At 34.8% G+C, this 27991-nt stretch overlaps 1 protein-coding gene across 2 annotated transcripts in view; it reads left to right on the top strand.

The window, feature by feature from the left end:
- The window catches only part of BLTP1 (bridge-like lipid transfer protein family member 1), a 193618-nt gene that overhangs the window by 81927 nt on the left and 83700 nt on the right, over positions 1-27991 (top strand). For both annotated transcript variants that reach the window (XM_065877169.1, XM_065877170.1), the window contains exons 25-43: positions 1219-1469; positions 4104-4362; positions 5540-6377; positions 8859-8929; positions 9471-9644; positions 10123-10243; positions 11220-11366; positions 11755-11882; positions 12214-12413; positions 13682-13879; positions 14546-14757; positions 18039-18190; positions 18656-18806; positions 18971-19123; positions 20751-20991; positions 22096-22238; positions 25366-25585; positions 26043-26201; positions 27789-27964. In XM_065877169.1, coding sequence (XP_065733241.1) covers positions 1219-1469; positions 4104-4362; positions 5540-6377; positions 8859-8929; positions 9471-9644; positions 10123-10243; positions 11220-11366; positions 11755-11882; positions 12214-12413; positions 13682-13879; positions 14546-14757; positions 18039-18190; positions 18656-18806; positions 18971-19123; positions 20751-20991; positions 22096-22238; positions 25366-25585; positions 26043-26201; positions 27789-27964 — 3994 coding nt within the window. The remainder of the gene's footprint in view (positions 1-1218; positions 1470-4103; positions 4363-5539; positions 6378-8858; positions 8930-9470; positions 9645-10122; positions 10244-11219; positions 11367-11754; positions 11883-12213; positions 12414-13681; positions 13880-14545; positions 14758-18038; positions 18191-18655; positions 18807-18970; positions 19124-20750; positions 20992-22095; positions 22239-25365; positions 25586-26042; positions 26202-27788; positions 27965-27991) is intronic.

The following is a 27991-nucleotide window of genomic DNA, read 5'->3' on the forward strand; positions in this document are numbered from 1 at the left end:
TATATTTCCCAGACTTATATAATATTTTTTAAGGAAGGGGAGTTAATAAATGCTGACAGTTTTCTGTGGGGGTCACTCACAGAGCTTGAAGAATTTTACAGACATTTTACAGAATTTTACAGACATCTTATTGTCTTAATTCTCAATACTTTATTCAGAGTCCTTATTACAAAATCATTACAATTTTTTTCCTAAAATATAAAATGGTGCATTATTTTGATTTTATTGAGAAATAATTTTTTACTTGCCCCATATTTATAACATTTTGGTGTACTAGAAATAGGCTCTGAAATGCTAAAGGTAATAATCTATTAAGCATAATCTATACTAATAGTTTTATCTACTTAAATTTTTATTCATTTAAAAAAAAATTTATTTTTGGCTGCGTTGGGTCTTCGTTGCTGCGTGTGGGCTTTTCTTCGTTGCGGTGCACGGGCTTCTCATTGCAGTGGCTTCTCTTGTTGCAGATCACAGGCTCTAGGTGCGCGGGCTTCAGTCGTTGCAGCACACGGGCTCAGTAGTTGTGGCGCAAGGGCTTAGTTACTCCTCAGCATGTGGGATCTTCCCGGACCAGGGCTCGAACCCATGTCCCCTGCACTGGCAGGCAGATTCTTAACCACTGCACCACCACGGAAGTCCCTTGGCTATTTTTTAGATTAATGTTTAAATTTTTAGTTCTTTTGAGAATGCTTACTGCTGTCTTTAAACTGGATTTAAATGTCTAATTTTTATATATATGCTTCTTTTTTAGCTTTTTTTTTTTTTTTCGTGGTTCGCGGGCCTCTCACTGTTGTGGCCTCTCCCGTTGCGGAGCACTGGCTCCGAATGCGCAGGCTCAGCGGCTATGGCTCACGGGCCCAGCAGCTCCACGGCATGTGGGATCTTCCCGGACCGGGGCACGAACCCGTGTCCCCTGCATCGGCAGGCGGACTCTCAACTGCTGCGCCACCAGCGAAGCCCTAGCTCTTTGTTTTTTTTTTTTTAACATGTGCTCTATTTCTCATTATTGTTCCTACCTATTTTCATCTCACCATGGTGAGACTTTTTTTTTTAAGAAAGGCAAAATAACTAAAAAGATAGTCCATTGTAAAAACAAACTTCTTTAAAAAATATTAACTGTTATATTTAATTGATTATCTGCTCAAAAGTTTCTGATTTCTTAATGATTTTTTGTTATGTTGTTGTTCTTTTGTTTGTTTCATTTTGGGTTCTGTTTAGGTTGTGGTTTTTGTGGCCAGATGATACCCTGAAGAATAAGAGGTGTAGGAACAAGTGTGGTTGTCTTGGTGGCTGCAGATTCTTCGGCGGCACAGTAACTGGCCTAGATTTCTTCAGACTTGAAGAGTTGACACCTTCCAGTAGCTCTGCATTTTCAAGCACGAGTGCAGAGTCTGATATGTATTATGGACAGTCTCTGCTACAGCCTGGAGAACGGATCATTACTAAAGAAGTTCCCAAAATTGTAGATGGTAATGTGTTGTCACTTGTGTTAATCTTTTATTATCTTCATCCCTATGCCATTCTGAGAGAAGTTCAGTGTTACTTTGTTCAACTTAGTTTTTTGAGCAGTCTTACATGTAGGGTTTAGTATAATCTTTGTTTTGCAGGTGATTAACTCTAGCCAAATAAGACTAGTGAGTGTTTCAGAGTTGCACAAGGCAAAAGTAGATCTACTATTCAGATCTTCTGCTGTTAACATGGGTGATTTTTCCTAGCCCAACTTATTCTAAATATTTCCTTATGTATCATTATTTCCCTAGAAATAATGAAATATACTTAGGAATAGCTATGCTTTGAGGTAACGATTGTTTTACCAGCTTACTTTTATAGGAAAAACTTATCAATAGAAATATTTATACTATTGGCCCTCATTTTATCCACTACTTTTGCAAAATATTCTTCTTACTAAAACTGTACATGTCAAGAAGAGAAATTTGGTCTTAGAGCCTGTAGGATAACTTTGCAAATACATGAGTTTGATATGAACAGTGAATGGTGGCTTTAGGCATACTGGATTTATATTTATCTAGCATCTTTTCTCCAAAGACTTCAAAAATTCATTTTCCTTTGTGTTTCTTAGTTGTGTATTCCTACAATTAAGTGCAATACTTAACTGCTTAAGTTGCCATGCTGTCAAGAAGTGAAATGTAGAAAAGTCTTGACATCTCACCAGTATTTAGCTGTTTTTCCTTGATCCATTCAGAAACATTAACTTAGCTCTGCCTTTTGTCAGTAGACAAAGATAGAAAAGAAGTAGTTTTAACTTTAAGAATTTATTGGATTGATTTTCATGTGTAAGGAGCTCTTAGAGGAAAGAGCTAGACTACTACATATGCCAAATTCTTGTTTAAATGATATTTCACTGAATATTAATAAATGTGTACATGTTATTTTAAGATTACTTGACTTCAGCAGTTTTACTAGAATAAGAGTAGATTATCTTATAAAATCAGCAAACACCAAAACTTCTTGACATTTAAAGGTCAAGAAACATACGAAATAAAATTTACTTAGCTGTCTTCTTATAATATTACTTTATTTCTTTTGAATAATGTTTGTTTTTAAAGGTGTTCACAGGCATTTCTTATTTCATCCACAAACTACCATGTGAGTTCTTTATTTTCCCTGTATATGGTGAAGTAACTGAGGTCGTCACTGAGGCTGAGTTGCATGAAGTCAAAAAGTCATGTATATGGCTGAGCATAAACTAGAATTACAGTCATCGAAACCACTTTAGTTCTTTCCACCCTACTAGAGCTGGCACTATTTATAAAGTTGTTGTTTGATTTTCTGATCTGCAGATCAAAATTTAACTATCGCAAACTCAAGGAAGAAAATCTACAGGGAATTTACACATGGTATAAAAGGGAGAAAATAGCAATTTCTCTAACAGTAAACAAAAGAAACCTCATTTTAGTTCTTATACCGTGTAATAGGGTGTGTCTGTGTCTCCTAGTGATTTTCTCAGGAATGAGCTGTAATTGGTAAATTGCCATAAGTTTCTTGTGCAGGGAAGATTGGAATTAGTCCCTGTGTATTCCAGGAGCCACATATAGATGTACAGTGTCAGGATAGAATCAAGGAGGGCATATCGATGGAACTAAAGAATTTCCTTGGAAGGTCAATGAACACGAGTTTCCTATCACTTAGAAATGACTCAAACCCATTTTTCTTTTGACTTTTGTTGGATTTTTACATTTGTGGTGGTAGAAGCAAATAATATTACTTATACTGTAAGTTCTTAAGTCTTCTTACCGCTTAAGTTCCAACTAGAAGTGCCTTCTGCTTGGAGAGATGTTTTCTCCTACTAGTATGTTCTTCTTTCTTGAGTAGCACAAGGATGGCTGGAGGAGAGGGGAAGTAGGGCAGTAGTTATTTTTTGGATCTAAGCAGCTATAGAATTCTCCTTTTATCCCTCTCCACCCCCAATTTACATAACATATCACAGGGCTCTTATAAAAGACTGAGAAAATGTTCCACATTAAAGAAAACATGACAACTGAATGTAATAATATACAGACCTAGATTGGATCCTATACTGGAGAGGGCAGAAGTGCTTTAAAGGACATTATTGGGCCATTTGAGAAAATTAGAAAGCACGTGGTAGACTAGATAACAGTATGGTATAAACACCAAATATACCAAGTTGATAATTATACTGTGTTTTTGTATTATTCTTAGGAAATAAACCTTTAAGTTTAGGGTAAAAGCCTACTACATCTGCAAATTACTCTCAGATGGTTCCAAAAATATTATGTCTATTTATAAAAATAGAGTAAATGGGGGCAAAGTGTTTAAGATAGGTAATTTCGAGTAAAATATCTTTGATGGCTTGATTACCACTCTTGAAAGTTTTCTAAGTTGGAAAATTTTCATATAAATAGCTTAAAAAAAGAAAATTCACTGTGTATGGACTCTGGATTCATACTTATGTTGATATCTTTCTGTAGTGTTTAGCATATTGCTATGTGAAATTAGTTACTTGTGCTTTTTTTAAATGATTATATACTTAAAAACAGGGAATTGGATTAAGTTATCATATTTTTTCATAGACTGCTTTTGAAATTATTATGTTTATGTAACTCACTTTTTTGTTTGTTTAGGTAATGTGAATGGCATGAAGAGGAAAGAATGGGAAAACAAATCAGTGGGAATAGAAGTAGAGAGAAAAACTCAGCATCTTAGTCTTCAAGTACCATTACGATCTCATAGCTCATCCTCTTCTTCAGAAGAGAATAGCAGTTCTAGTGCTGCACAGCCTCTATTGGCTGGTGAAAAGGAAAGTCCCTCTTCTGTTGCCGATAATCATTTGGTTCAAAAAGAATTCTTGCATGGTACGAAAAGAGATGATGGCCAAGTGAGGTCAGTATTCAATTAGATTTAGAAACCTGATCGTAGGATTACAAGTGCTTAAAACTGTGGCAAGGAAAACTTCTCTCCTCTCAACTCACCTGTTGTAGAGAATTTTTTTCTCCTCCTGAACTTATTTTTAAATGTCCATTTGCTGTTGTTTTTCTGATTACAAAAGTAATACATATATATTCATTCCAGATGCTAGGAAAATACAGAAAAGTAAAAGAAAAATGAATATTTCTTGTCATCCCACCACTGAGAGTGAACCATTGTTAACATTTGGATATTATCCTTCCAGTGTGTTGAATATTTTTTGGTCCTTCTTTTGGCCCCTAGTTGATTACTTGCTTCTTGAAATACATTTTCCTCTCGACTTGATAGCACATTTCAGATTTTCCTCCCATCTCCTTGGCTTTTCCTTCTCCATCTCTATTTCCAAGTCCTCCATTTTTTTTTCCCTCCCCTTCTTTCTCTTCCTGTTACAGCCTGCCATTTGTTAAATGTCATTATCCCTTAAGACTGTTATGTACCCTTTTCTCCACTGACTCTATACTGTTTCCCTAGGCAGTCTTAGTAACTGTTTGGCTTCAATTATGATCTGTAGCTAACATCTTATAAATGTTAAAAACTGCATCCAAAACCTTTGTCCCTATGAACCTAGCTACCTTCTTGATGTTTCATGGAGGGCTCAAACTCAACATATTAAAAAATGATCTTGTGCCTATCATGTTCAACTTGTTGTGCCTCAGTAAACGGCACTAGTATATCAGTTGCTGAAGTCAAAAATATTGGGGTTATCTGTGACTTCTCCCTCTCTCATTTCCTCTCATTTAATCAAAGGCCCCTGGTATATTTTGTTACATAAACTTTTAAAGGATGTGGGAAAATAAACGTATAAATGCATTAGTGTTCATGGATTATGGATAGAAGATTATACTCTGGGTTTCTTTAAATTTTTATTGTGTTTTAAGTTGCCTCAATTTTTTTTTTTGGAACTCTGTGGAGTAGGAACATATATTGTACTGTTTTGCTACTTTGTATGGATATTTTATTGTAAAAGTTTACAACTTCCTTTATTTGTAAAATAAATGATTAATATATACAGAAAGGATTTTATAAGTACTTCTATTTATACTTAAATTATATGGTGTGCAGTAAATGTTAATAGTTTTTCTTTCTGTTTTAGCATTCCTACGGAAATTTCAGGAAATAGCCCTGTGTCTCCTAATACTCAGGATAAGTCAGTAGGTCAGTCTCCTCTGAGGTCTCCCTTGAAACGACAAGCCTCTGGATGTTCCACCCGACTTGGAAGTACCAAGAGCCTTACTGCTGCTTTTTATGGGGACAAGCAGCCTGTTACAGTTGGAGTCCAGTTTAGTAGTGATGTCTCCCGAAGTGATGAAAATGTACTGGACTCACCAAAGCAGAGAAGAAGTTTTGGTTCATTTCCATATACACCATCAGCAGACTCTAATTCATTTCATCAGTATCGATCAATGGATTCCAGCATGTCAATGGCTGATAGTGAAGCTTACTTTTCTGCAGCTGAAGAATTTGAGCCCATTAGCAGTGACGAAGGCCCTGGAACTTATCCAGGTAGAAAAAAGAAGAAAAAGCAAGCCCAGCAGATTGACTACAGTAGGGGTTCCATATATCACAGTGTAGAAGGACCACTTACTGGCCATGGAGAAAGCATTCAGGATCCTCGGACTCTGCCATTCAAAACTCATCCTTCCCAGGCTTCCTTTGTTTCTGCATTAGGGGGAGAGGATGATGTTATAGAGCATCTGTATGTTGTAGAAAGTGAGAAAACAGTAGAGAGCGAACAGATTACTTCTCAGCAACCTGTGATGAATTGCTATCAGACTTACCTTACACAATTCCAAGTAATTAATTGGTCAGTGAAGCATCCAACCAACAAAAGAACCTCTAAGTCCTCATTGCATCGCCCCCTCGATCTGGATACACCAACCAGTGAAGAAAGCTCATCATCATTTGAACAGCTTTCTGTTCCAACTTTTAAGGTAGAAGCCAAATCATTAATTTCCACTGATAAATTTATGTAGGAAAATTGATTTTTAAGATATTTAAAAAATTATTCTCTCAGTCATTTTGCTGCTTTTCTTAAAGATAAAATTCCTGAAGTCATGGCTTCATGTACGACAGTAGGCCTCAGGTTTATTGATTAGTATTATAAATTTAAGCATATAAAATTAAGGAATAGTTTCAGATTTGATCGTCAGAGTATTAACAATTAACGTATAGTCTGTGTCAACATTATATTCTAAGATTAGGATCATGTCTCTGTGAATTCATATTTTCTGTGTCTTAAAAGTAAAATTTTGAAATAGTTTTTAATTGTTGGTGTTCTATTATATTAATCCTTAACTGCTTCTATGCAAATCCAGTTCTGTACACTTGGTATTTGAGATCTTATAATTTAGTATTAATTAATTATTGTCCATTTCTGTAATGTATTCTGTAAATAGCTTTTTTTTTTAGGAAGGCTAAAAATAGGTCAAAATTAATTTAGTGATAATATCCAATATGAAGACATTTTTATAAAATTATAAATTTATAAGAGAACTTTTTATGATTTTAAAGACCAAAATTGGGCTTCCCTGGTGGCGCAGTGGTTGAGAGTCCGCCTGCCAATGCAGGGGACACGGGTTCGTGCCCCGGTCTGGGAAGATCCCACATGTTGCGGAGCGGCTGGGCCCATGAGCCATGGCTGCTGAGCCTGCGCGTCCGGAGCCTGTGCTCCGCAACAGGAGAGGCCACAACAGTGAGAGGCCCGCGTACTGCAAAAAAAAAAAAAAAAAAAATTAGTGTCTTAAAGACCAAAATTGAGCATATAAAATCTTATAGAACTGATTAACAATTCAAAAATCTCATGTGGTATATACTAACATGTACATATATAATTGTTTGAAGTGTCTAAATGTTAATATTCTCATATTATATTCAGATATTTATTATATACTACTGTGTGTTAGTCATTTGATGTTCAATGGTGAGGGAAACAGACATGGGGCTTATAGTTTAGGGTGAGAGACGGGCAGTAAATAGATAAATGGATAAGTACAGTATATGATTATAAATTCAGAAGTGTTATGAAGATAAAGGATGCTGGGATAGAGAATAATGGGGAGTGGGGCTGCCTAGCTTGTATTGACATGAAAGGTCAATCACAGGAGGTAATATTTAAACTGAAACTTAAAGGATGAGGAGGAATTGAGGAAGGGAAGACTTAGGGGCACTATATACTATATTCAGGGCACAGGCATCGGCCTTGCTGAAGTTCTAAAGTGGGAAAGAAGTCAGTGTGCATGAGACATAGTGAGTTAGCAGAGAGCTTTGCACATGGTGAGGTTAGAGACCTGAACAAAGGCGAGGCCATTAAGGACCTGTAGACCAGGGTATCAGTAATTAGAATTTTAATTTCACTGGGAAATTCATGAGAGCTTTAAGGAAATGTGATGTGATCTCATGTACTTTGGCTACTAAGTGGAACAGAATTGTCATTATGCAAGGAGGAGTTGGGGTGATCACCTAGGAGGCTGTCACAGCAGCCTGTGCAAGAGATGATGGGCTTGGACCTAGTGATGGAAATGTGATAAGTGGAGTGAAATATCCTTAGAGATAAATGCATTTGAGTAATATGTATTGAAGGAAGAAGAAACAGAGAGTCACAAAATTTTGATTTTAAGGTTGTGCCCATTTCTTATCTTGCCTAAGATAAGTTACCCATGCCAACATTTTAAAATGTTCTCTTTATTCCATGTGAAAATATGTTGGTAAATGAATGTTCCAGTATAAAACTGAATTGCACTTGCTCTGAAAAATAGAGGTTAGAATTGCTGTGAGAAGTTAGAATTATTGTAGTATTTTCAATAAATCTAGTTTGATTAGGCAGTCACATCTCTGGAGAAAATAAGTCAAGGAATTCATATCTTTAAACAACTTCAAAAATAGAACATAAGAAAGTTATTTTTCTTCATTAAATCTAAATAACAAGCTAGCATTTAAAGGGGTTTAGTTTGGTTATTCAAGTGCATTATTTATTTTATTTGTTATCTTTTATGGATATAAAATACAATCTAGCTTTTCCTATAATTTAATGTTACTCTGGGATTCTTTCCCACTTAAAAGTTGATTGTGCTACAAGACTCTAAAGTTAGCTTTTTCTAAGAAAAGCACAATTTAAAGAGGAACTATGGAGGAAAGACATTTGAAGCACTTGCTTTTAAGCTTTAATTGTATAGTCTACTCTTGCTGAATCCTCACAGCCCTACTCTGTCATTTTTCTGAAAAATTAGAAAATGAAATTACCAGTTGAATATTTCCTGTGATTTTTTTCAATTTGTTAAATATTTATATCATACATATCAAAATCACATTAACAAGGTAATTTGGATAGTCACAAGTATCAGTTTATAGCATAAAATTACAGAATAATTAATATTAAAATTCTAGTCTATAAGTAATGTTTTATATTATTCTAGGTTATCAAACAAGGGCTCACAGCTAACTCTTTACTAGACAGAGGAATGCAGCTTTCAGGATCAACTTCAAAGTAAGTAAAAATTATATACTTTTGAAGTTTAAAGTCAGTCTTTCTTGATTATGAGATACAGAGAGTTCGTTCTGAGGAATAACCACTCTTTACTTGACTGTAGTCTTTATTTTTTGAATAAATTGACCCAAATAATTCAACTCTGTTGTCTTTCATGGCTTTGCCTACATGTATAAGTAGTCAGTAACATTTCTTTTAGACATACTATGCAAACCATAACTTGGCATATTAAAATTGGGAACTAACAAGAATTCAGTATTATAATTTTCATATTTGGTAGAGCCCTGCCAAGTAAATATATCAAATTTTTTTTTATCATTTGATGTATTAACCATCTTTGATCAATTTGCATTTTACTGCCTCATTTGTCTTGTCCTTGAAGAGCATTTGGGACATATAATATCTAGTCCAATTTCATGAAATTTTTAGTTGAAATAAGTATAAGTTTAAGGGTCACTCATCTTAAGGAAGCTCCAACTTCTATTTTTTTCATATATATACTGGTCTTTTTAATATATACTTTGCTTGTTAAATTGTATAGTACACCATATACTCCTCTGGAAAAGAAAGCTGTTGATAACACAGATGATGAAACATTAACAGAAGAGTGGACCTTGGATCAACCAGTCTCTCAGACCAGAACAACAGCCATAGTTGAAGTAAAAGGAACCGTTGATATTGTTCTGACTCCCCTAGTGGCTGAAGCTTTAGACAGGTATTAATTTTGTCTAAAACTACAACTACTATTTTATAAAATAATAAGTGTATGTGATATAGTATTTTCATGAAAAAGAACGATGATGGCTATTTTGATTGAATAAAAATGAAAATATATTTTAAAAAGACTATGTTTCAGTTATCATTTGTTAGTTTTTCAGCCTAAATAATTATATATTGCAATATTATGATGTTATATTACATTGTATTTTCTACTTTTTGCCTTTGGGCTGATAAGCATAAAATTTATCAAATACCCAGGAACTAATTATTAAGTTTGATATTCTTACTACTGTCTGGTTAATGAAGGTATAAAGAGGAAATAATATATTGTCTGTCCTGCAAGGAGATATAGTCTATCTAGGGAGACAAAACTAAGATGAATAAAATCTAGAATGGAACATAATGGGATAGATTAGATAAACTAGATCATAAGTGATATTAAAATGTTTCATAGACTATTTTTCTTCCCTCAGGTATATTGAAGCCATGGTTCATTGTGCTAGTACTAGACATCCAGCTGCAATTGTGGATGATCTACATGTCAAAGTCCTCAGGGAAGCTGTCCAAAATAGCAAGACTACCTTCTCAGAAAATGTAAGAACCTTTTGTTCAGTGAGTGTGGCAAATTGAGTATTCTTCACAGGTGCATAATATCCAACCTTGAAAAAAATTTGAATATACTAAAATTTTATTAGTCATTTAAATTGGAATACGTGAACATTTCTAAATAATCTTTATATGTCATTGGCTCCATAAGAGACAGCATGAGAGGAGTAAAATATTTTTTTAAATGTAGCATTATTTTTTCTTTTATTTTGGAAGTAGTTTAATTCTAAGCCTTTCCTAAAGAGCTTTGGTCCTGAGTGAATGAGTATTGTTTAGGAGTGGTACATTCATTTACTAAGAAAGCAAATCTGCATATTATTTTGGCTTTCCTCTGTGATTAGATAACTTGTATCTTAATAGTTTTGAGGTTATTTTTGTTCACCTCGGTGAATCAAGTCACTCACTGTCTTCTGGTGTGCGATATTTTATTTAACACTGTGGTCCTAGTCACAAAGCCAGTTTCTTAGCAGTCATATCCTGGTGATTAATCCTCATCTAGTGATTGTCCACGTGACTTTCAGTTGTATCTGAGTCGCATTTGGACTACGGACCAGAGGCAAGGTGAAAGTAAAGCTGATTGTTTTTAGTGATCCAGTTATTCAAGATATATTGGCATTTCATGTGATAGGTAGTTTGGCTAGAGGAGTACAAATCAAAAAAGAAATTTGAAAATATTCCCAGCCAACAAGGAGCTAATTATCAGAAACCAAATATGTTCTCAAGTACATGTTTTTATGTAGGCTGATTTTGCTTTATTTTGTATCACTTCTCTCAACACTGGGGCTGCCAGTCTATTTTCTAGCTTTTCTAAGGTTTGGACTTTAAGCCTGGGAATGCTAAACCAGATGGCAGCTGGTACCTAGATGGGTATAAAGGAGCACAGTGAATAACAAGTTGCTGTTGTAGATGATATGGAAATTACGAAAGGTCTGTGAAATAATAATTCCGCTTTCAATCTTTTTAGCTATCTTCCAAACAGGATGTTAGAGGAACAAAAACTGAACATTCTACCATAGGAATGACTAACCAAGGACAAGCACAGACAAATCTTACAATGAAGCAAGATAATGTAACAATTAAAGGTCTTCAGGCTAATGTTAGCATACCAAAGGTAAAAATTTAATATTTAAACAAGTTTTCCTGAAAGAGAATATTTTGGTGGTTTTTATCCTTTGTATTTACTAAACTGAATGGTGGTAGAATAGATTGTAATATCAAAAATATATATTTTATTTCCTTGATGATCTAATGTAACATTTAATGTAATGTAAGTAGCTTACTTAAGCAGAATGTTGGGTAATATTTACTAAAATAATTCACATTGATCCAGTAAGAATTTAATTATTATTTTATGAGAGTTTATAAGCTTCTCCTTCATTACTCTCATACACATAGATATGCCATTCCTAATGGTAGTTTTTCATTTTCCTATATATCTTATGTTTAAGTGATAACTTTTTACTTTTCAACTCTGAATTATGTGACATTTTGTGTGTTAGGTGAACTTATGTTTGTTACAAGCCTCAGTGGAAGAATCTCCGAGTACAGCTCCTAGTAGAAGTGTGACTCATGTTTCCTTAGTAGCACTGTGTTTTGACAGAATTGCTACACAAGTTCGTATGAACAGGTAAGAAAGAGTTTATTAATTTGAGCCATGACTATCTTGCTGGATGTAAAAGCAAGCTTTAACCATCCTTTTAATACATTTCGGAAAATTCTAATGTTAAAACTCAGAACTGGTATTGGAATTTCAAATCTCACTTTAAGATTAGCAAAGTAGGTTTTAAAAGGTTTGTACTGTTTTTATTCATACTATCTTTTAGTAAACACTGAAGAATTTGTTATTAATATTGGTTTAATTAAAATAGTGGATTTAAAAAAAAATACTAGTTAAATGTTTTTACTGAACTATGTATTATTTAAATGTTAACCATCATACTCTTTCTTTTTTCATAAAGAGGTGTGGTTGAAGAGACTTCAAACAGTGCAGACCCTGGTAGAACATCAAATTTTGATAGGTATGTTCATGCCACTAAGATGCAGCCTCAGTCATCAGGATCTCTCAGATCAAACGCTGGAGCGGAAAAAGGCAAAGAGATTGCAGCCAAGTTAAACATTCATCGAGTTCATGGGCAACTGAGGGGTCTTGATACAACGGGTAGGAGTCTACAACATATTTTTCTTTGACATGTATAAATGTAAGAGGATTTTGCAAAAGGAAACAATTTTTTTTTCCTTTGAAGTTTGCTACAATTTGAGTATTTTATCAATATAAGAAAGAGAAAGGTATTTCTGTATATATTGAACACATAGTATTTAACTATTCATTACTCACATTCTACGCAGGTTGGAAGGTAAACTTTGGTGGGAAGGTGGGTGGTATGGCCCCAAATTAGAAACTGCTTCTATCTCGCATCTGTTTTCTTCATGGTATCTGTTTGCTCACTGTAGAACACAGAGAGTATGATCGTTATAGTCTTTCTTTCTTTTTAAAATCATCCTGTAGGCACAGCTTTGTTAAAAAGAATTAATAGTGGTATCAAAAGCAGGTAGTCAGATCTGTAAAATATAGCAGCAATAAGAATAATAGACATGGCTGTGCTTCTTAATATCTTTGAAGAATTTTTAATGAACTGAGGAAATTATCATAGTTGACTGCTACATGAAAGGTGGGAACCAAAGCTGGATTTGTAAAATGATCTCTAAAGAGCTAGAAGAAAACTTAGTTCAGATGTAAACAAGTTATCTCTAGGTGGTAAATTTACATGTGTTTTTTTTATCTTCTTTTTGCTTTTCTGTATTCATTAGCTGTAATCAGAGAAAGAAATGAAAAAACAGTAAGATAAACTAAAAATCTCTGCCAGACACTCAGGATGTTGGCTCCCATATTGCATATTGAAAGGGATGGAATTATGGCAATATCTGTGATGAATTGTTACATAAAATATGTTAGCATAAAGCAATCTTTGAGTGAAAGCTATAGTTTTCCTGGAAAATATATGTTTTTCCTAAGGCTAGGTAATTAATTAAAATAATTTTTTATTTTGTAAAATGATGAGAAAGTATTTAAAAATAGTTTACTATGAAGCTGAATTATTCAGGAACTTTTTAAGTTTAGAGTTTTAGAGTACCCTATGATCTCTCAGAAATGAATTTATCCTGTCTCTGAGCACTTATCTATTAATTATGGAATCGTCTTTTCTCCCTCTAACTTCAACATGATTCTGGCACTTTTTAAGTAGTATGACATTAGGCAGCACTATTTTAGAAATTGGTTGGTTCATTTGTTTATTTTTCTTTTTGACAGAATACTAAGATATCTTTTAAGACAACCACTGTGCCACATGCTTACATTATTTGTTGTTTTTAAAAAATATACAAACCTCTGTCTTTAAAAATGGTCATTTTGTTTTCTTTTGATAATAGATATTGGTACCTGTGCCATCACTGCTATCCCCTTTGAGAAGTCCAAAGTTTTATTTACTCTTGAAGAGTTGGATGAGTTTGCTTTTGTGGATGAAACTGATCAGCAAGCTGTTCCAGATGTAACTCGAATAGGTCCCAGCCAAGAAAAATGGGGTTGGATAATGTTTGAATGTGGACTTGAAAATTTAACCATAAAAGGTAAGCTTTTTATAAAAATTTCTGCTTAAGTGGGGAACAAATTGGCCACACATTGCTGAAAAGTTTTGAACAATCATGACTTTCAGTAACCTGAATCAGCATATTCAAGCAGAAAGTGTGGCATCTGGGATTATTTACTAGGAGTGGGTGCCCCATCCCAATTGCGTAAGTGGAGCATAATGAAATTATTGTGTGATTCAAAACTAGCAGAGCATCTAGACATGTAAAATGCCTGAGCAAAGCAGTGCATAGTTCAGAAAAAATTCTCAAATAAAATATAAAGCCTCTTAACTTTTGGAAGTTTGCATCTTTGGAAACTGGATCTTTGACTAGTAGAGCCTTGCCATATACGATGAAAATACTGTAAATCCTTTATTCAGCGATACTGACTTATATTTATTTTCTTTTACATTACTGACTAATACATTAAAATAGGAAAGCTGAATTGTGTATAAGACTTTTAGGCTTAGTTATATATAATAGTAGTGTATATGCCTGTAATTCCTTACCTGATATTGCAATATTATATCACTTTTATAGATAAGGGCAAAGTTTTGGTGAGAAAAAAATCTTCATGAGATTTTTATTTTTTATTTTTATGGATATGATAGAGACAGCATTGAGACACCCAGTGTTTTTAATAAATAAATTCTTTCGTTTGTATAGGAGGAAGACAGTCTGGTGCTGTTTTATATAATACTTTTGGAACTATGGGTAAAGCTAATGTCACGGAAAGGGGTGGAGTGCTGACATCCAATAATTCTTCTGATTCTCCAACTGGCAGCGGCTATAATACTGATGTCTCTGATGATAATCTTCCTTGTGACCGAACAAGCCCTTCTTCAGACTTAAATGGAAATTCTGTTTCCGATGAACAAGTTGGTGAATTTCTAATAATAATAATGATTTGGGAAAATAAAATAGAAAACTACATACCTAATTCACATTTAATTTCTGGAGTATATTTCCTTGTCTTTCCATGTTGTGGATTTTGCTTAAATGGTAGCCAAGGCATTTTGGTGATTATACTCTACTAGAGTATAATTGCTAAAATGTAGGCACCATATTATAGATATATTTATATCTGTCATAGTACCTAGCATAATATTTTGCTTATGTTAAGTACTTAATTATATTTGTTGAATTAATGAATTAATAGAATTTCAGAAAGGCAGGCTTTATTTTTATCTTATTTGAAGGATTTTAGCAGAACTCATTTTTTAAATAAACAGTTTTGTTATTGGTAGTATTTCATGTAAGTTTAAATATTTTTGTCAATATCTACCTATTTCGTTTGGAAGCCTGAAGAACACCTTACATGCAACTCATATTTTTTCATATTTTTATTGTATAATTTCATGGTGATGAATATAGTAACAGCAATAATGAAAATATTCAAAATTCTAGACTACAGAATAGTTGTACTACTACCTGATTGGTGACCTTGGGCACATTATTTTTTTTTTTTTTTTTTTTAACTGCCTCCTATGTTTCTGAAATAGGAGTATTATAATGATATTGACCTAGAGTTGTGGAGATTGAAGGAGGCAGTACATATGAAAGACTTAACTCGGTGTCTACAGCATAGTAAGAACTTGGTAAATGTTGTTCTTAAACACACATAACACTTCTGATCATTTGGAAATTAGATCAATTGAAGAGGAAAGAAACCACCTTTTAACTAAGAAATGTGTCTTGGGTATCTAGTATGCATTGGCAAATCACTTCTGAGCCCAGGTTTCTGGGAATTTATTTTTGCAAAGTTTATTTTGATTTGATGCATAATAAAGGGTTTTAATCACAGTTTTCTTGTGAGGTCTTTGGAAGTATTTGAGAGCTGGGTGGGGATTAGCACTTCGATTAAGGAAATTAAAATACATAGCAGCTGCTCACTGAACAAAGAGCTCGGAAGAACCTATCTGTTCTTTCCTTCTCCTTCACCTTCTAAAATACTTGACAGAAACTCAGGTATCTTCCTGAATCTCTCTGATCCTGTTCTCCTTGGTGGAAGTCCTCGAATTGTGTAACGTTGCTTTCTTTTGGTTCTCTGACTTTTCTTGGTCCATCTCCTTGTGCAGTTCATTGTCCTTCATAAATGTGGGTGTCCCCCCATGTTCTGTTCTTGGCTACCCTTCTTGCTCTTTGTCCACTCCCTCACTTGTTTCATTTCCTAGTCCACGTCCATAATTTGATGACACTGCTCTTTCCCATCAGTTATGCCTTCAGCATCAGCCCTTTACCTGAGCTTCAGAATTGTATCCAATGGCCTTTTAGATATCATCATTTAGATGTGCCGTAGGCACCAAAAATTCAGTCTAAAACCAAGTTTTTTGTTACTTTGCTTCACATGTTGTTATAAGTACTTGCTTATTATCTACAAGCCCCTCTCCCGTTTTTTTTTGTTGTTGTTTGTTTGTTTTTTGCGGTTCGCGGGCCTCTCACTGTTGTGGCCTCACCCGTTGCGGAGCACAGGCTGCAGATGCGCAGGCTCAGCGGCCATGGCTCACGGGCCCAGCCGCTCCGCGGCATGGGGGATCTTCCCGGACCGGGTCACGAACCTGTGTCTCCTGCATCGGCAGGCGAACTCTCAACCACTGCGCCACCAGGGAAGCCCCCCCTCTCCCGTTTTTTAAAGTTCAAGTTCCTCTGGACTGTCTTCTGTATATTTGTATATGCTCAGTTGCCTGGCTCACAGCCCTTGTCTGAAATCCGTGGGCCAGATGTATTTGAGAATTCAGATTTTTTTTCTTTAAAAGAAAGGTAATATGCCGTAGCCCTATATTGCCCCTCTCCCCTTCCCTCTCCCTACTGATAACCACTAGTTTGTTCTCTATATCTGTGAGTCTGCTTCTTTTTTTGCTATATTCACTAGTTTGCTGTATTTTTTAGATTCCATTATAAATGATTAAGACGTGCAAACAATTATTAAGCTACAAGGATATATTATACAACACAGGGAATATAGCCAATATTTCATAGTTACTATAAATGGAGTATAACCTTTAAAAATTGTGAGTCACTGTATTGTACTCCTGTAACATACAATATTGTACATCAACTATACTTCAATAAAAAAATAAAATAAAGGTAATATGGTGTGTGTATAAGCTACGTAAACTCCTAGTGGAATCTGAGATAGCACTACATCTTGAAATATTTGAATATTTCTACAGCGAGACATGAATGAAAACACCAAGTGGGATAAATAGTCTCTTACAAGTTCATATCAGATTTTGATGCCACAAAAACAGATTTAGATTTTCAGAATGTTGTGGATTTTGGAATTGCAGATATGGGAATGTGGACTTATATTTAGTGCCTGCTGACTTTAAAATTACTAGGGTCTGTGGTTCACATTGTCTTGTAACATTTAGGATTTAAAGCTGTTTTGTGGATACTTTTCATTCCTCAGTCATCCCACAAGAAAATGCCAATCTTTTCTTTATTTTGACCAAGAATATCTAAAAATGAATTAGAAACCTATTAAACAGATATAACAGGCAGTGGATTTTGTTTGTTTCTTTAATATTATGCTTCTTACCTCCCTGCATTCTGAAGAGTGGTGATTACATGTTTAAAAAGTATTATTCCTATTTCTCAATACAGATTCAGATTACTAGCATCCAGGATAACTAAGAATTTTTTATTGTATAGTGTTATTTATTTGAACATAGGCTATAATAGTATTTCTTATGGCACTTTATTTGGAAGTTTGAAATATTCTATTAAGATAGAATGGAAAATAGATTGCAGTAGGAAACAGAAGACCTTAATGCTGTCACTCATTCTCCAACTTAATAGTTGTATGACCTCTGGCAAGTCATAAAACTTCTTTCTCTCATCTAGGAAAAGAAACAGTATCCTTAAACAAATGTGACTGAATGAAGTGATTGAGAGAAATACTTTAGTTCTAAGATCTCTGATTTATGGTTCGTTACAATGCAGTGTTTTTCAGACTGTGCTCCTTGGAGCTTCAAGGATCCATAGGTATTTCTCAGAATAAGGATTAGGCTGAGCAAGGTTTATGTTACCTGTTTTATATCACGGTGTTATTATCTGTAGAACTTGATTTGATAGAAAGGTTTTGTTCGTAAAACACTCTGTGCTAGTGGTTTTAAGGGACTATACATTAATGTTTTTGGTACTCTGTTTTATATAGGATGAAGGAGTTGAATCTGATGATTTGAAAAAAGATCTACCTTTAATGCCTCCACCTCCAGATTCCTGTAGCATGAAGTTGACCATCAAGGAAATTTGGTTTAGTTTTGCAGCTCCCACCAATGTGAGATCTCCTGCACATGCATTTTCTAGGTAAAAAGTTTTAAAAATATATTACTATCCCTTGATGTTTCTTTATTTTAAGTAACATACAATTCTGTTTCATGTATTTTCTGAATTGTTTTTCTGATATATCTAGTATTAGGGTTGCCAGTTTCTTTTCCATCTTTCCTACTTCATACTTTCTATAGACATTATTCCCAATTTGTTTGACCCTTCTTCTTTCCTAGGGTTTTCGTTTTCTTTTTACATGTCACCCTGCCATAAGCTTTTTATATACTCTTTTCACCTCTAACAGACTTTTATATTTTTCTTTATTTTCTCTTATCTATTCTTTGCATTTCCTACTTATATGTTCAGAATTTATCTAGTGGTCAAAAGGAAAGGTAATTTTGCCTAACTAAAATAGCCACTAAGTACAGTAGATATGGGAGATTTTTTGAAATACAAACCTTAACACTTGTTTTTATAATTTTTTTTTTTTTTTCATTTTAAAAGGCAGCTAAACCTTTTAAGCACTGCAACTCCAGCTGTTGGTGCATGGCTTGTTCCCATTGATCAACTCAAGTCATCCTTAAACAAATTAGAAACCGAGGGAACCTTGAGAATTTGTGCTGTCATGGGATGCATAATGACAGAAGCATTAGAGGTATGTCTTTCAACAATACAAGGTATCATACAAAGTTTATTATTGAAAATGATCCCTTATTATTGTTGGAAAACATCAGACCTGCAAGTTCTTAATTTCTAGATATCTTTTGTTTGTTGTATCTTTGCTGTGTCATTCTGAATCTGTTGTTTTGCTTTTTACAGAATAAAAGTGTACATTTTCCCTTAAGAAGTAAATACAACAGACTTACAAAAGTTGCCCGCTTTCTCCAAGAAAATCCTTCATGTTTACTGTGTAATATACTACATCACTACCTGCACCAGGCAAATTACTCCATCATTGATGACGCTACAATGGTGAGTTACCGGAATCATGTTAGCTTTAAAAAAGCCTCTATTCTGTTGAGTAGCCGTTGACCCACAAGGTTTGAGATGAGTATGGGAAGTCCAAAGGAGAAATGTGGTTAGATATCCAGGCTATTGACAAGATTGGGCTCAAATTAATGGTTTGGCAGTTGCCAGCATGAAAGGGTTAGAAGCTGCGGATATGGATGAGCCTTCTAGGGATGATATGTTGAGTGAGAAACTGGTCAGGGATGGAGCCCTGATAAATATCAAAATTAAAGGAGCATGGAGAGGGTGCATAGAGGTACACAGAGTGCTGAGGAGGGAAAAGAAGAGCTAGAAGGACCAGGAAAGAAGGTTTTAGAAACCAAAGGTATAAAGAATTTCAAGCAAGAGAGTAATCATTAGAGTCAAATTTCACAGAAATGTTTAATAAAATAAGGACTAATTAATGACTGAGGGGGGAATATGTAACTGTACGAATAAATACAGTATATCTCTGCACTAGAAAAGCACTGTGGAAGCACATGATTAGAGGCTTAGAGCTTGAGGATCTCCCTCTCCTCTCTAAGTTTCTGGTCAATAGAGAATACAACAGGAAGCTTTAGCCAAATTAGTAATCAGTGTATCAGTATTATTAATGGTCAGTCAAGCTCCTGATAACCTCTAATGAAAGAAACTGGAGTAAATTATGGATTTCATAAAGGTACTTAGACCTGAGGCTGGTACAGTGCTTTCTACTCCCACCCTGCGAATTGAAGACTGGGAGATCCACAGTGCAAGTTTAACTTGCCCATCTAGTCACAGGCAGGCATTTCCCACGGATGGATGCTCTGCCACAATATGGTTTCCATGTAAGAGGAAGAAGCACAAGATGACCCTCCTTACTTGAGTTTAGGAATGAAAGGACAGGCTAAGGGGCCTGATGTTCCTCAGAAAGTAAATGAGGTGATTCCTGCCACCTAGTAAATGGCTCTCTTCAGTCAAAGCTATTATTCCTAATGCAAGGAATTGTAGGAAAGGGGAGGGGAGTTGCATATTTTCTCCTTAGGCTAAGGCTCCAATAGGCAAATTTTCTTTCGTAAAATCATCACCATGTGGAATAAAATATATTCTAAATTATGTAATTCTTACTGATCATATATTTAAGTTTCAAAGCAGTTACAAATCCTTCTATGTCTGTCATTTAACTATAGTAATTTATTAATTTTTTAATGTTAAAATAGAGGTGGTTACCTAATCTTTGAAAGAAATAATTTCCTCTTTGCTTGATGAATATTCCAGGTAGTACAAAATACATTTAATTCTTCAGTTGAGCGAAGCAGGTGAAGTGCTTTGAATGCTTCTTAAGGAGAATCCCACTTTACTCCCCATGTTTAGTCTCTTATTTACCTGGTTCTGCTGGGTTGTTTATGATAGAAAGATGCAACATTGTGTTTAGTGATTGAGTTCTATAGTCAGCTTGAGATAGTGACTCTCCTGTGTAAACTTGGACAAATTACTCAACATATAAATTCCAGTTTCCTCATCTCTAAATGGGAGTTATGAGATTTAAATGAATAAATGTATGCAGAACACTTAAATAGTAACTATTATTGTTACAATAAGATTACTCCTAACCATGTCATTGTTGTTACAGAGTGATGGCCTTCCTGCTTTGGTAACTTTAAAGAAAGGTTTAGTTGCACTGGCAAGGCAGTGGATGAAGTTTATTGTAGTGACACCAGCCTTTAAAGGAGTGAGTTTACATCGACCAGCTCAGCCCCTGAAACCTCAATCAGCTGTGCACTATGATCATGAAGATGGGCTTGGGCTGGACAATGGAGGTGGTCTTCAAAGTGATACCAGTGCTGATGGAGCAGAATTTGAATTTGATGCAGGTAATTTTGTAAATATTTTTGCTAGATACTATGTACTTGGTAACCTAATACTTGTGATAATTTTAATAATTTTTGTCCCATATTTGAAATGTCATGGCTTAATTATACAACTATGATTTGTATTAGTCCAAATAAGTGGTAATAATGTTGGAATCTTTATACAGACTTGACTTCTAAGTTTAATTTTGTGAAATACAGAAGATTTCTTCTCCTAATCTACCCAGTACAATTAACAGACATCTTTGTATAACTAGAGTGTTTTGAATGAAACACATGAATTTCTTTTTGAAATTTATATTTTTATTTGTCTATTTATCATGCTCCCTATACCAGTCTTTTAAAGATTTGAACTTTACCTGTTGCCTGTTTGATTCTGAATTTGTATAATGTTTAGAGGTATGCATTCAGCCCACAATTCTGTCATTATAATGACTGTGCCAGAACATAGGCAGTAGATAATGCATTACAGAAATATACATGCATACTTAAATGCTTTTTTAAAGGATAATTTTTATTATCATGATATATAGTACTCAATGAAAATTTATCTTGTGATATTTTGAAAAAAAAATTAAAAGTACCATGGAAAAGGATAGTAGTCTTAAAATTAGAGCTTTCAGAACATTTACATATAATACTTTACCAAGCTTTTAAAAAATAAATTAGAAAAACTTTGTATTTAACAAATAAATATATTATGTATAATAGGCTGGATTTTATTATTTAAAAAAATTTCAAGTCTACCCCAAAATTGAAAGGATAGTGCAGTAAACATCCCTTCTAATTATCTGCAAATGCCTAGGTTAATCTGTGAACATTTTGTACTTTCTTCAGCATAGTTGAATTAGTTTTTGATCTCTGTGCCATTTGGGTGACATGTGAAAGACTGAGCAGAAGCTGTTTGCTCCTTTCTTGAGACTGAGTGAGAAGACTGGGGTTTGAAGAATAAAAGACAGAAGAGTGAATGTTATAGCAGAGTGCACAATTAGTTTTTCAAGAAATATGAAAAGTTGAGTTTAGTTATACCACCAGGAACATTGGAGTTGTTGTTTCAAGATTATATGATAATCTATATAGCCCACTTATTGTTTTGAACTGTTTCAGCCACAGTCAGTGAACACACAATGCTGCTGGAGGGAACAGCCAACCGGCCTCCACCTGGTAGTTCTGGACCTGTAACTGGAGCTGAGATAATGAGGAAACTATCTAAGACTCATACCCATAGTGACTCTGCATTAAAAATAAAGGTACATTGTTGCTGCCTTTGGTTAGAGTTACTTAGACTTACAGAGAAGACCTAAACTTTTGTTATCTCAAATGTAAATATTAGGTATTTGCCCTAAATATTCAAGTAGTGTTTTTATGTTGAAATTAACATGATTAGTAACTTTTAGTTTACACATTTCTTTGAAAATTATATCAACAGTCAGTAATTAATATTGAACAAGGACTACTTTAACTACCAAGCCTTAGGGCTCTCTTTTCAACTTATTGAATATTGTATTCAATAAAAAACAATATTGAAATGTTGATCAGCTTACAGTTATTAGTTTTAATGAGAAGTTTTATAGGTAGTACATGATCAAAATACAGTTTGAGTTAAGCTAGTTTTATGACTTTAATTACATTTTTTTTGTTTTAAGAAATTTAACCAGTGCTTGATAAAATAAGACATATGGATAGCAGAGTGGTTGACTGCCACTCAGGAGTCAGACTGCCTTGGTTTCAATCCTGCCCCTGCCACTTAATTGCTTTGTGACTAAAGTTTTTAACTGCACTGTGTGTCAGTTTCCTCATATGTTAAAAATGGAGATTATAATAGTAACCTCCTTCAGAAGGTTGCTGTAAGAAATAATGGAGTTGACACATGAAAAATGCTTAGAACAATACCTGGCTCATAGTAAGCACTTAGTAAGTTATTTGCTGTTGTTGTGAGTTACTTATTTTTTGGTAGTTTCCTTTTCTAAGCACTGAAAACAGTAAATAGTTAATATTTTAACTTCCGTTGACAGTCTGGGTATAATCTTAAATTAATAATTAATACCAAGAATCCATTAGGTAAAGTGTATTTTTCACTATATTGAAATATAAAATTTCTACACAGAAAAAAAAAGTATTGTAAACAAAATGGAAAGACATATGACAAAGGGCTAATTTCCTAATGTGTAAAGATCTCTTCCTAATCACTAAAAAGGCACAACCAAATAGAAAATAAAGGCAGTTCACAGAGGAATTCATATACAAATATGAAAATGTATTCTCTCTAATTAAAGAAATGTAAATGTAAAATAAAATGAGATTCCATTTCCACCTGTCAGGTTGAAAAATCTGAAAGTTCAATAGTATATGTTGGTGAAGATGTCTAAGAAAACAGACACTTTCATACGGTACTGGGTGGGAGTGTAAACTGGCATAACCTCTTTGAAGAACAGTTTGTCCATTTTTAAATGTAAAATTTTAAATGTAATGCCTTTTAGCAGTATGTCTATGTCCGGGAAGTGTTTCTAAAGAAATGAATGATCATAAATGCTCAAGAACATGAGCACTTACGAGCTCATGAGCACCTCAAATGACTATTTGAGGTCTAATAAATTAGTGTACCCTCATATGGATGCCTACTATGAAGACTTCAAAAAGATAAAGTAGGTCTCTAAGTGGATGGTGAACCACTGAACCAGTGAACCAAAGTGCACTGGTTCAAGTAAAAATAAAGTATAGGACAATATGTATCTGTGTGTTAAAAAAGGATAAATATGTATATGTGTTTATATAGTCAAATTATTTATATAAGGATAGATAAGAAATGGTTAAGAGGACTTCTTGGGGAAAGGATCTAGTAGACTGGAGCTCAGGAGATACTTTTTATTGACTAGTCTTTTGTGCTTTTGAAAGTTTTATTTTGTGTAAGTATTGACTTTTTATTGACTAGTCTTTTGTGCTTTTGAAAGTTTTATTTTGTGTAAGTATTGTTCTTTTAATTAAAACATTTAATTTGATATACACTTTTTAAAGTTTGGGCTATAGGCTTATTCTATTTCTGCAGTATAGTTACAAGGCTGGGACACTTTTTCTTTTTTTTTTTTTGCTGTACGCGGGCCTCTCACTGTTGTGGCCTCTCCGTTGCGGAGCACAGGCTCCGGATGCACAGGCTCAGCGGCCATGGCTCACGGGCCCAGCCACTCCGCGGCATGTGGGATCTTCCTGGACCGGGGCACGAACCCGTGTCCCCTGCATTGGCAGGCGGACTCTCAACCACTGCGCCACCAGGGAAGCCCATGGAACACTTTAAATTCTCCACCCCTTAATCTGTCTCAGAATTTTTCCTGATTTATAGTTTTTCCAGATGCTCTGATCATATTTAGATGTTTGCTATTTTTTTTAATTTTTATTTATTTTTTTATTTGGCTGTGTTGGGTCTTCGTCGTTGTGTGCGGGCTTTCTCTAGTTGTGGCGAGCAGGGGCTACTCTCCGTTGCAGTGCGTGGGCTTCTCATTTGTGATGGCTTGTCTTATTATGGTGCTCGGGCTCTAGGCGCATGGGGTCAGTAGTTGTGGCTCGTGGGCTCTAGACTGCATGGTCAGTAGTTGCAGTGCACGGGCTTAGTTGCTCTGCGGCATGCGGGATCTTCCCAGACCAGGGATCAGACCCATGTCCCCTGCATTGGCAGGCGAATTCTTAACCACTGCATCACCAGGGAAGTCCCTAGGTGTTTTCTATAATGCTGTTCTCTCTCAGAAATGTTTTTGAGCATTCCTTTGTTTATGGATTACAGAAGTCCAAAGAACTGAAATTAAAAGTGCTTTGTTTCAGATCTCTGCTTTTCAAGATCTTTCTGTCTGCATGGTCTTTCTTTGTACTGTTTTAAACTGATCTGGAATTCCAGTCTTAGATGTGACAGAACAGATATAGATTGGACAATTGTGTAATTTTCGATTTTTTTGTTTTTCTTCAGAGAATTGCTGGAAATTCTTTTTGGTATATTAGAGCTTTACAGAGAATCAGGTCTTAACACAGAAATTATTATCAGAGTACCAAGAAATTATTATCAGAGTACCAAGAAGAGTAGTATAGTATGAAGAATTTTGGGATAGACATCTTACCACCAGACTCCCTCTTCAGATTTTAAAGGGCATTAATCATTGTTAAAATTAAATGAATGATAATAAATACTGTCCTTTGTATTGTACTGTAGAGTTATAAAACATTATTACATACATTTGGGATTCACCATAATTCTAATAGACACAAACTGTTTAGATAGACACAGGTGTTTTAATGTAAACAATAACTAGTAATAAAAACAGTGAGTAGTCATGGTTATCAGTAGTCATTTTTATGTGCATAAGAAAGAGCCCCATGTTGTTCCTTTTATAGGGCATTCACCCGTATCATTCTCTGAGCTATACCAGTGGTGACACTGCCACAGATTCTCCGGTGCATGTGGGACGTACAGGCGTGCCAGTTAAGGAGAGTCCAAGGAAGGAGAGCCTACTCAGCTACCTGACTGGAAGCTTCCCAAGCTTGCACAACCTCCTGGAAGGGACCCCTCAAAGAAGTAGTGCAGCGGTGAAAAGTAGCTCCCTAACGAGAACAGGTATATCCTTAGTTTTGACAATTATAAGCTTACTTCTGTGGGAGATTAAGAAAACAAAAACAGGACTTAATGTTTATTTAGATATATACTTTGGTTGCCTACCTAGTCTTTTGTATTACACCTTATCTTTGAGAAAGTATTTTGGGAAACTGTTCTGCTTATAACTTGTTGGTGTCTCGTGCCCTTAGTTTGCATTTTTAAATTGCAACATTTACTATTACTATCAACCTAGGCATGGTGTGGAATGCTGTCTAGGCCAGCCAGCAGTGAATTTTTTTCCCATTACGATAGCAGTAAATTATTTATTAATGCCTTAATATCCAAATACCAGCATCGTGCAGTGAGTTTAAAGACATGCAAAAGGCAGATAATTTAACCTGACTTTTCAAAAAATAAATCACGTTTTCTGCTCCTTAGTACATAAATAATACTATACTCAGTAAAACTTTATTTTCAGGCAACACAATGGCCACTGATATGTTATCTGAACACCCTTTGTTATCTGAACCATCATCTGTGAGTTTCTATAATTGGATGTCAAATGCTGTGGGTAATCGAGGAAGTGTGGTGCAAGAATCTCCTGTTACAAAATCAGGACACAATAGTCTCCCAACAGGTATTGAGCTATCACATTATTTTACTTAACCATCTAAGGGGTACATGTGAAGTTATGTTAAAATCCTGTTTTACAGAGGATAGTTAAAAAAAATCTCAAACGTTTAAGTACTGTTTAGTTGAAATTGGCTCATTTATGAAATGCCTTTGCTAATATTGCAATTGAGAGAGTCGTAAGCAGTCTCTCAGTGTTCTTGTGGAAAGGCAAATATGTCAAATGCGAGATTATATATAATTTAAAGAGTTTAAAACTTCCATTTAATGTGTGTGGTTTAATTTTCAAAACACCAAGAGGAGGTAAATGAAAAAATGCAAAGTATAATTACAGCATCATGTACCTACAATACAGAAGATACTTTCAGCTTATCCAGAGTCCTCTGAGGCATAATGACAAGCATCTATATACTCTTTATACTTAAATATTTACTTAAATATTTAATTAAATCTGAAGGAGTACTAAAAGGAATAAAGTAAGATTCTTGCCCTCAAGGAGGGAAACAAATGAGGAAAATTTATTAATTTTAAAGGAATATTTATAAGTAGCAGAAAAACAGGCAAAGGATTCACAAAGAAATATTGGTGGCTATTTCCAGTAACATAAATGGAGCCACTCTTTCTTTCCTTTTCTTTGCTATTATTTTTTGTTTTTCCAAATTCACTAGATGCATTTATTATTTTATTGTAAAAATATGTATATATTTTTTAAAAGAATATGTGAAGTAGCCTTTGAACCTAGTTACTGAGGGCAGCTGAAATTAATCTGTGTAACAGCTATTGGATCACTTGTAAATTTTCTTCAAACAAAAAATATGAAATTATGAAAAGTAGTTGATATATGACTACTTACTCAGTCCTTTTTTTTTGCCAGTGCATGGACCACTTTTGAATCTGGAACTGATCCTAATTGTGACTCTTAAGAGCACTAAGACGTGCTAATTCTTAGTATTGGCCCTTGGTTGAAGAAGATAGAAGGATGGTGCTTTTACCAGCTCTCAGCACTTTTCTGGAGCTAGTCTCACTACTTCATTGAGTTTAAATTTCAAAAGAACCAGAAAGGAACATTTCCTCTCTATCACAGGTCCTTTGCCTGGCGAGTTAAAGGATAAGGGGAATACAGAAGAAAGAAATAGTGCCATTTCATTTTTGTTCCACCTTGGGAAAGCATAGTGGGGAATAAATTTATATGTGGGATTCTGTGACGCCTATGGCTTTTGTCCTGCTGCAGCTGCTTTTTGTAGCCCTGCTACTGTCTATAATTCTGTCCCTTACTGCAAAGCTGATGGGATATCAAATGCTTTTCAAAGATCTTCCAGCCCTAAAGTTTTATATTTTGGAGAGACTGGCTCTAATACATACTTCCTGTATGAGGATGAGTGATATATTCTGAAAATAAAGTTTAATTTCATTTTCTATTAATAAATCATGTCTGTAAAATAACCTGAAAGTGCTATTTTTTCCCCTTCTCAACTTAAATGGTCTGATAATACAATTATAATACAAGTTTCATAAGTTTACTTTGCTGTGCCCCTTTATGTTGTCTTCATTTCCCAGTAATTTAGATTTTATTTTTGAACACTTGCCCTTTTAGGTGTTGCACCCAATCTTCCTACAATACCCTCAGCCTCAGACTTCAACACCGTCTTGTCTAGTGACCAGAATACTTTGGATGGGACACATTCTCAGCATAGCACTAGTCAGGATGATGTGGTAGGTGTAGAAGAAGCCAACCAAGGGTTTCCTGCTGTACAGCTTGCTGATGCTCAGGTGAGCCAGTCTGTTTTTCCCTAATTA

The sequence above is a fragment of the Phocoena phocoena genome, chromosome 5 (genome assembly GCF_963924675.1).
Source record: "Phocoena phocoena chromosome 5, mPhoPho1.1, whole genome shotgun sequence".
NCBI lineage: Eukaryota > Metazoa > Chordata > Mammalia > Artiodactyla > Phocoenidae > Phocoena > Phocoena phocoena.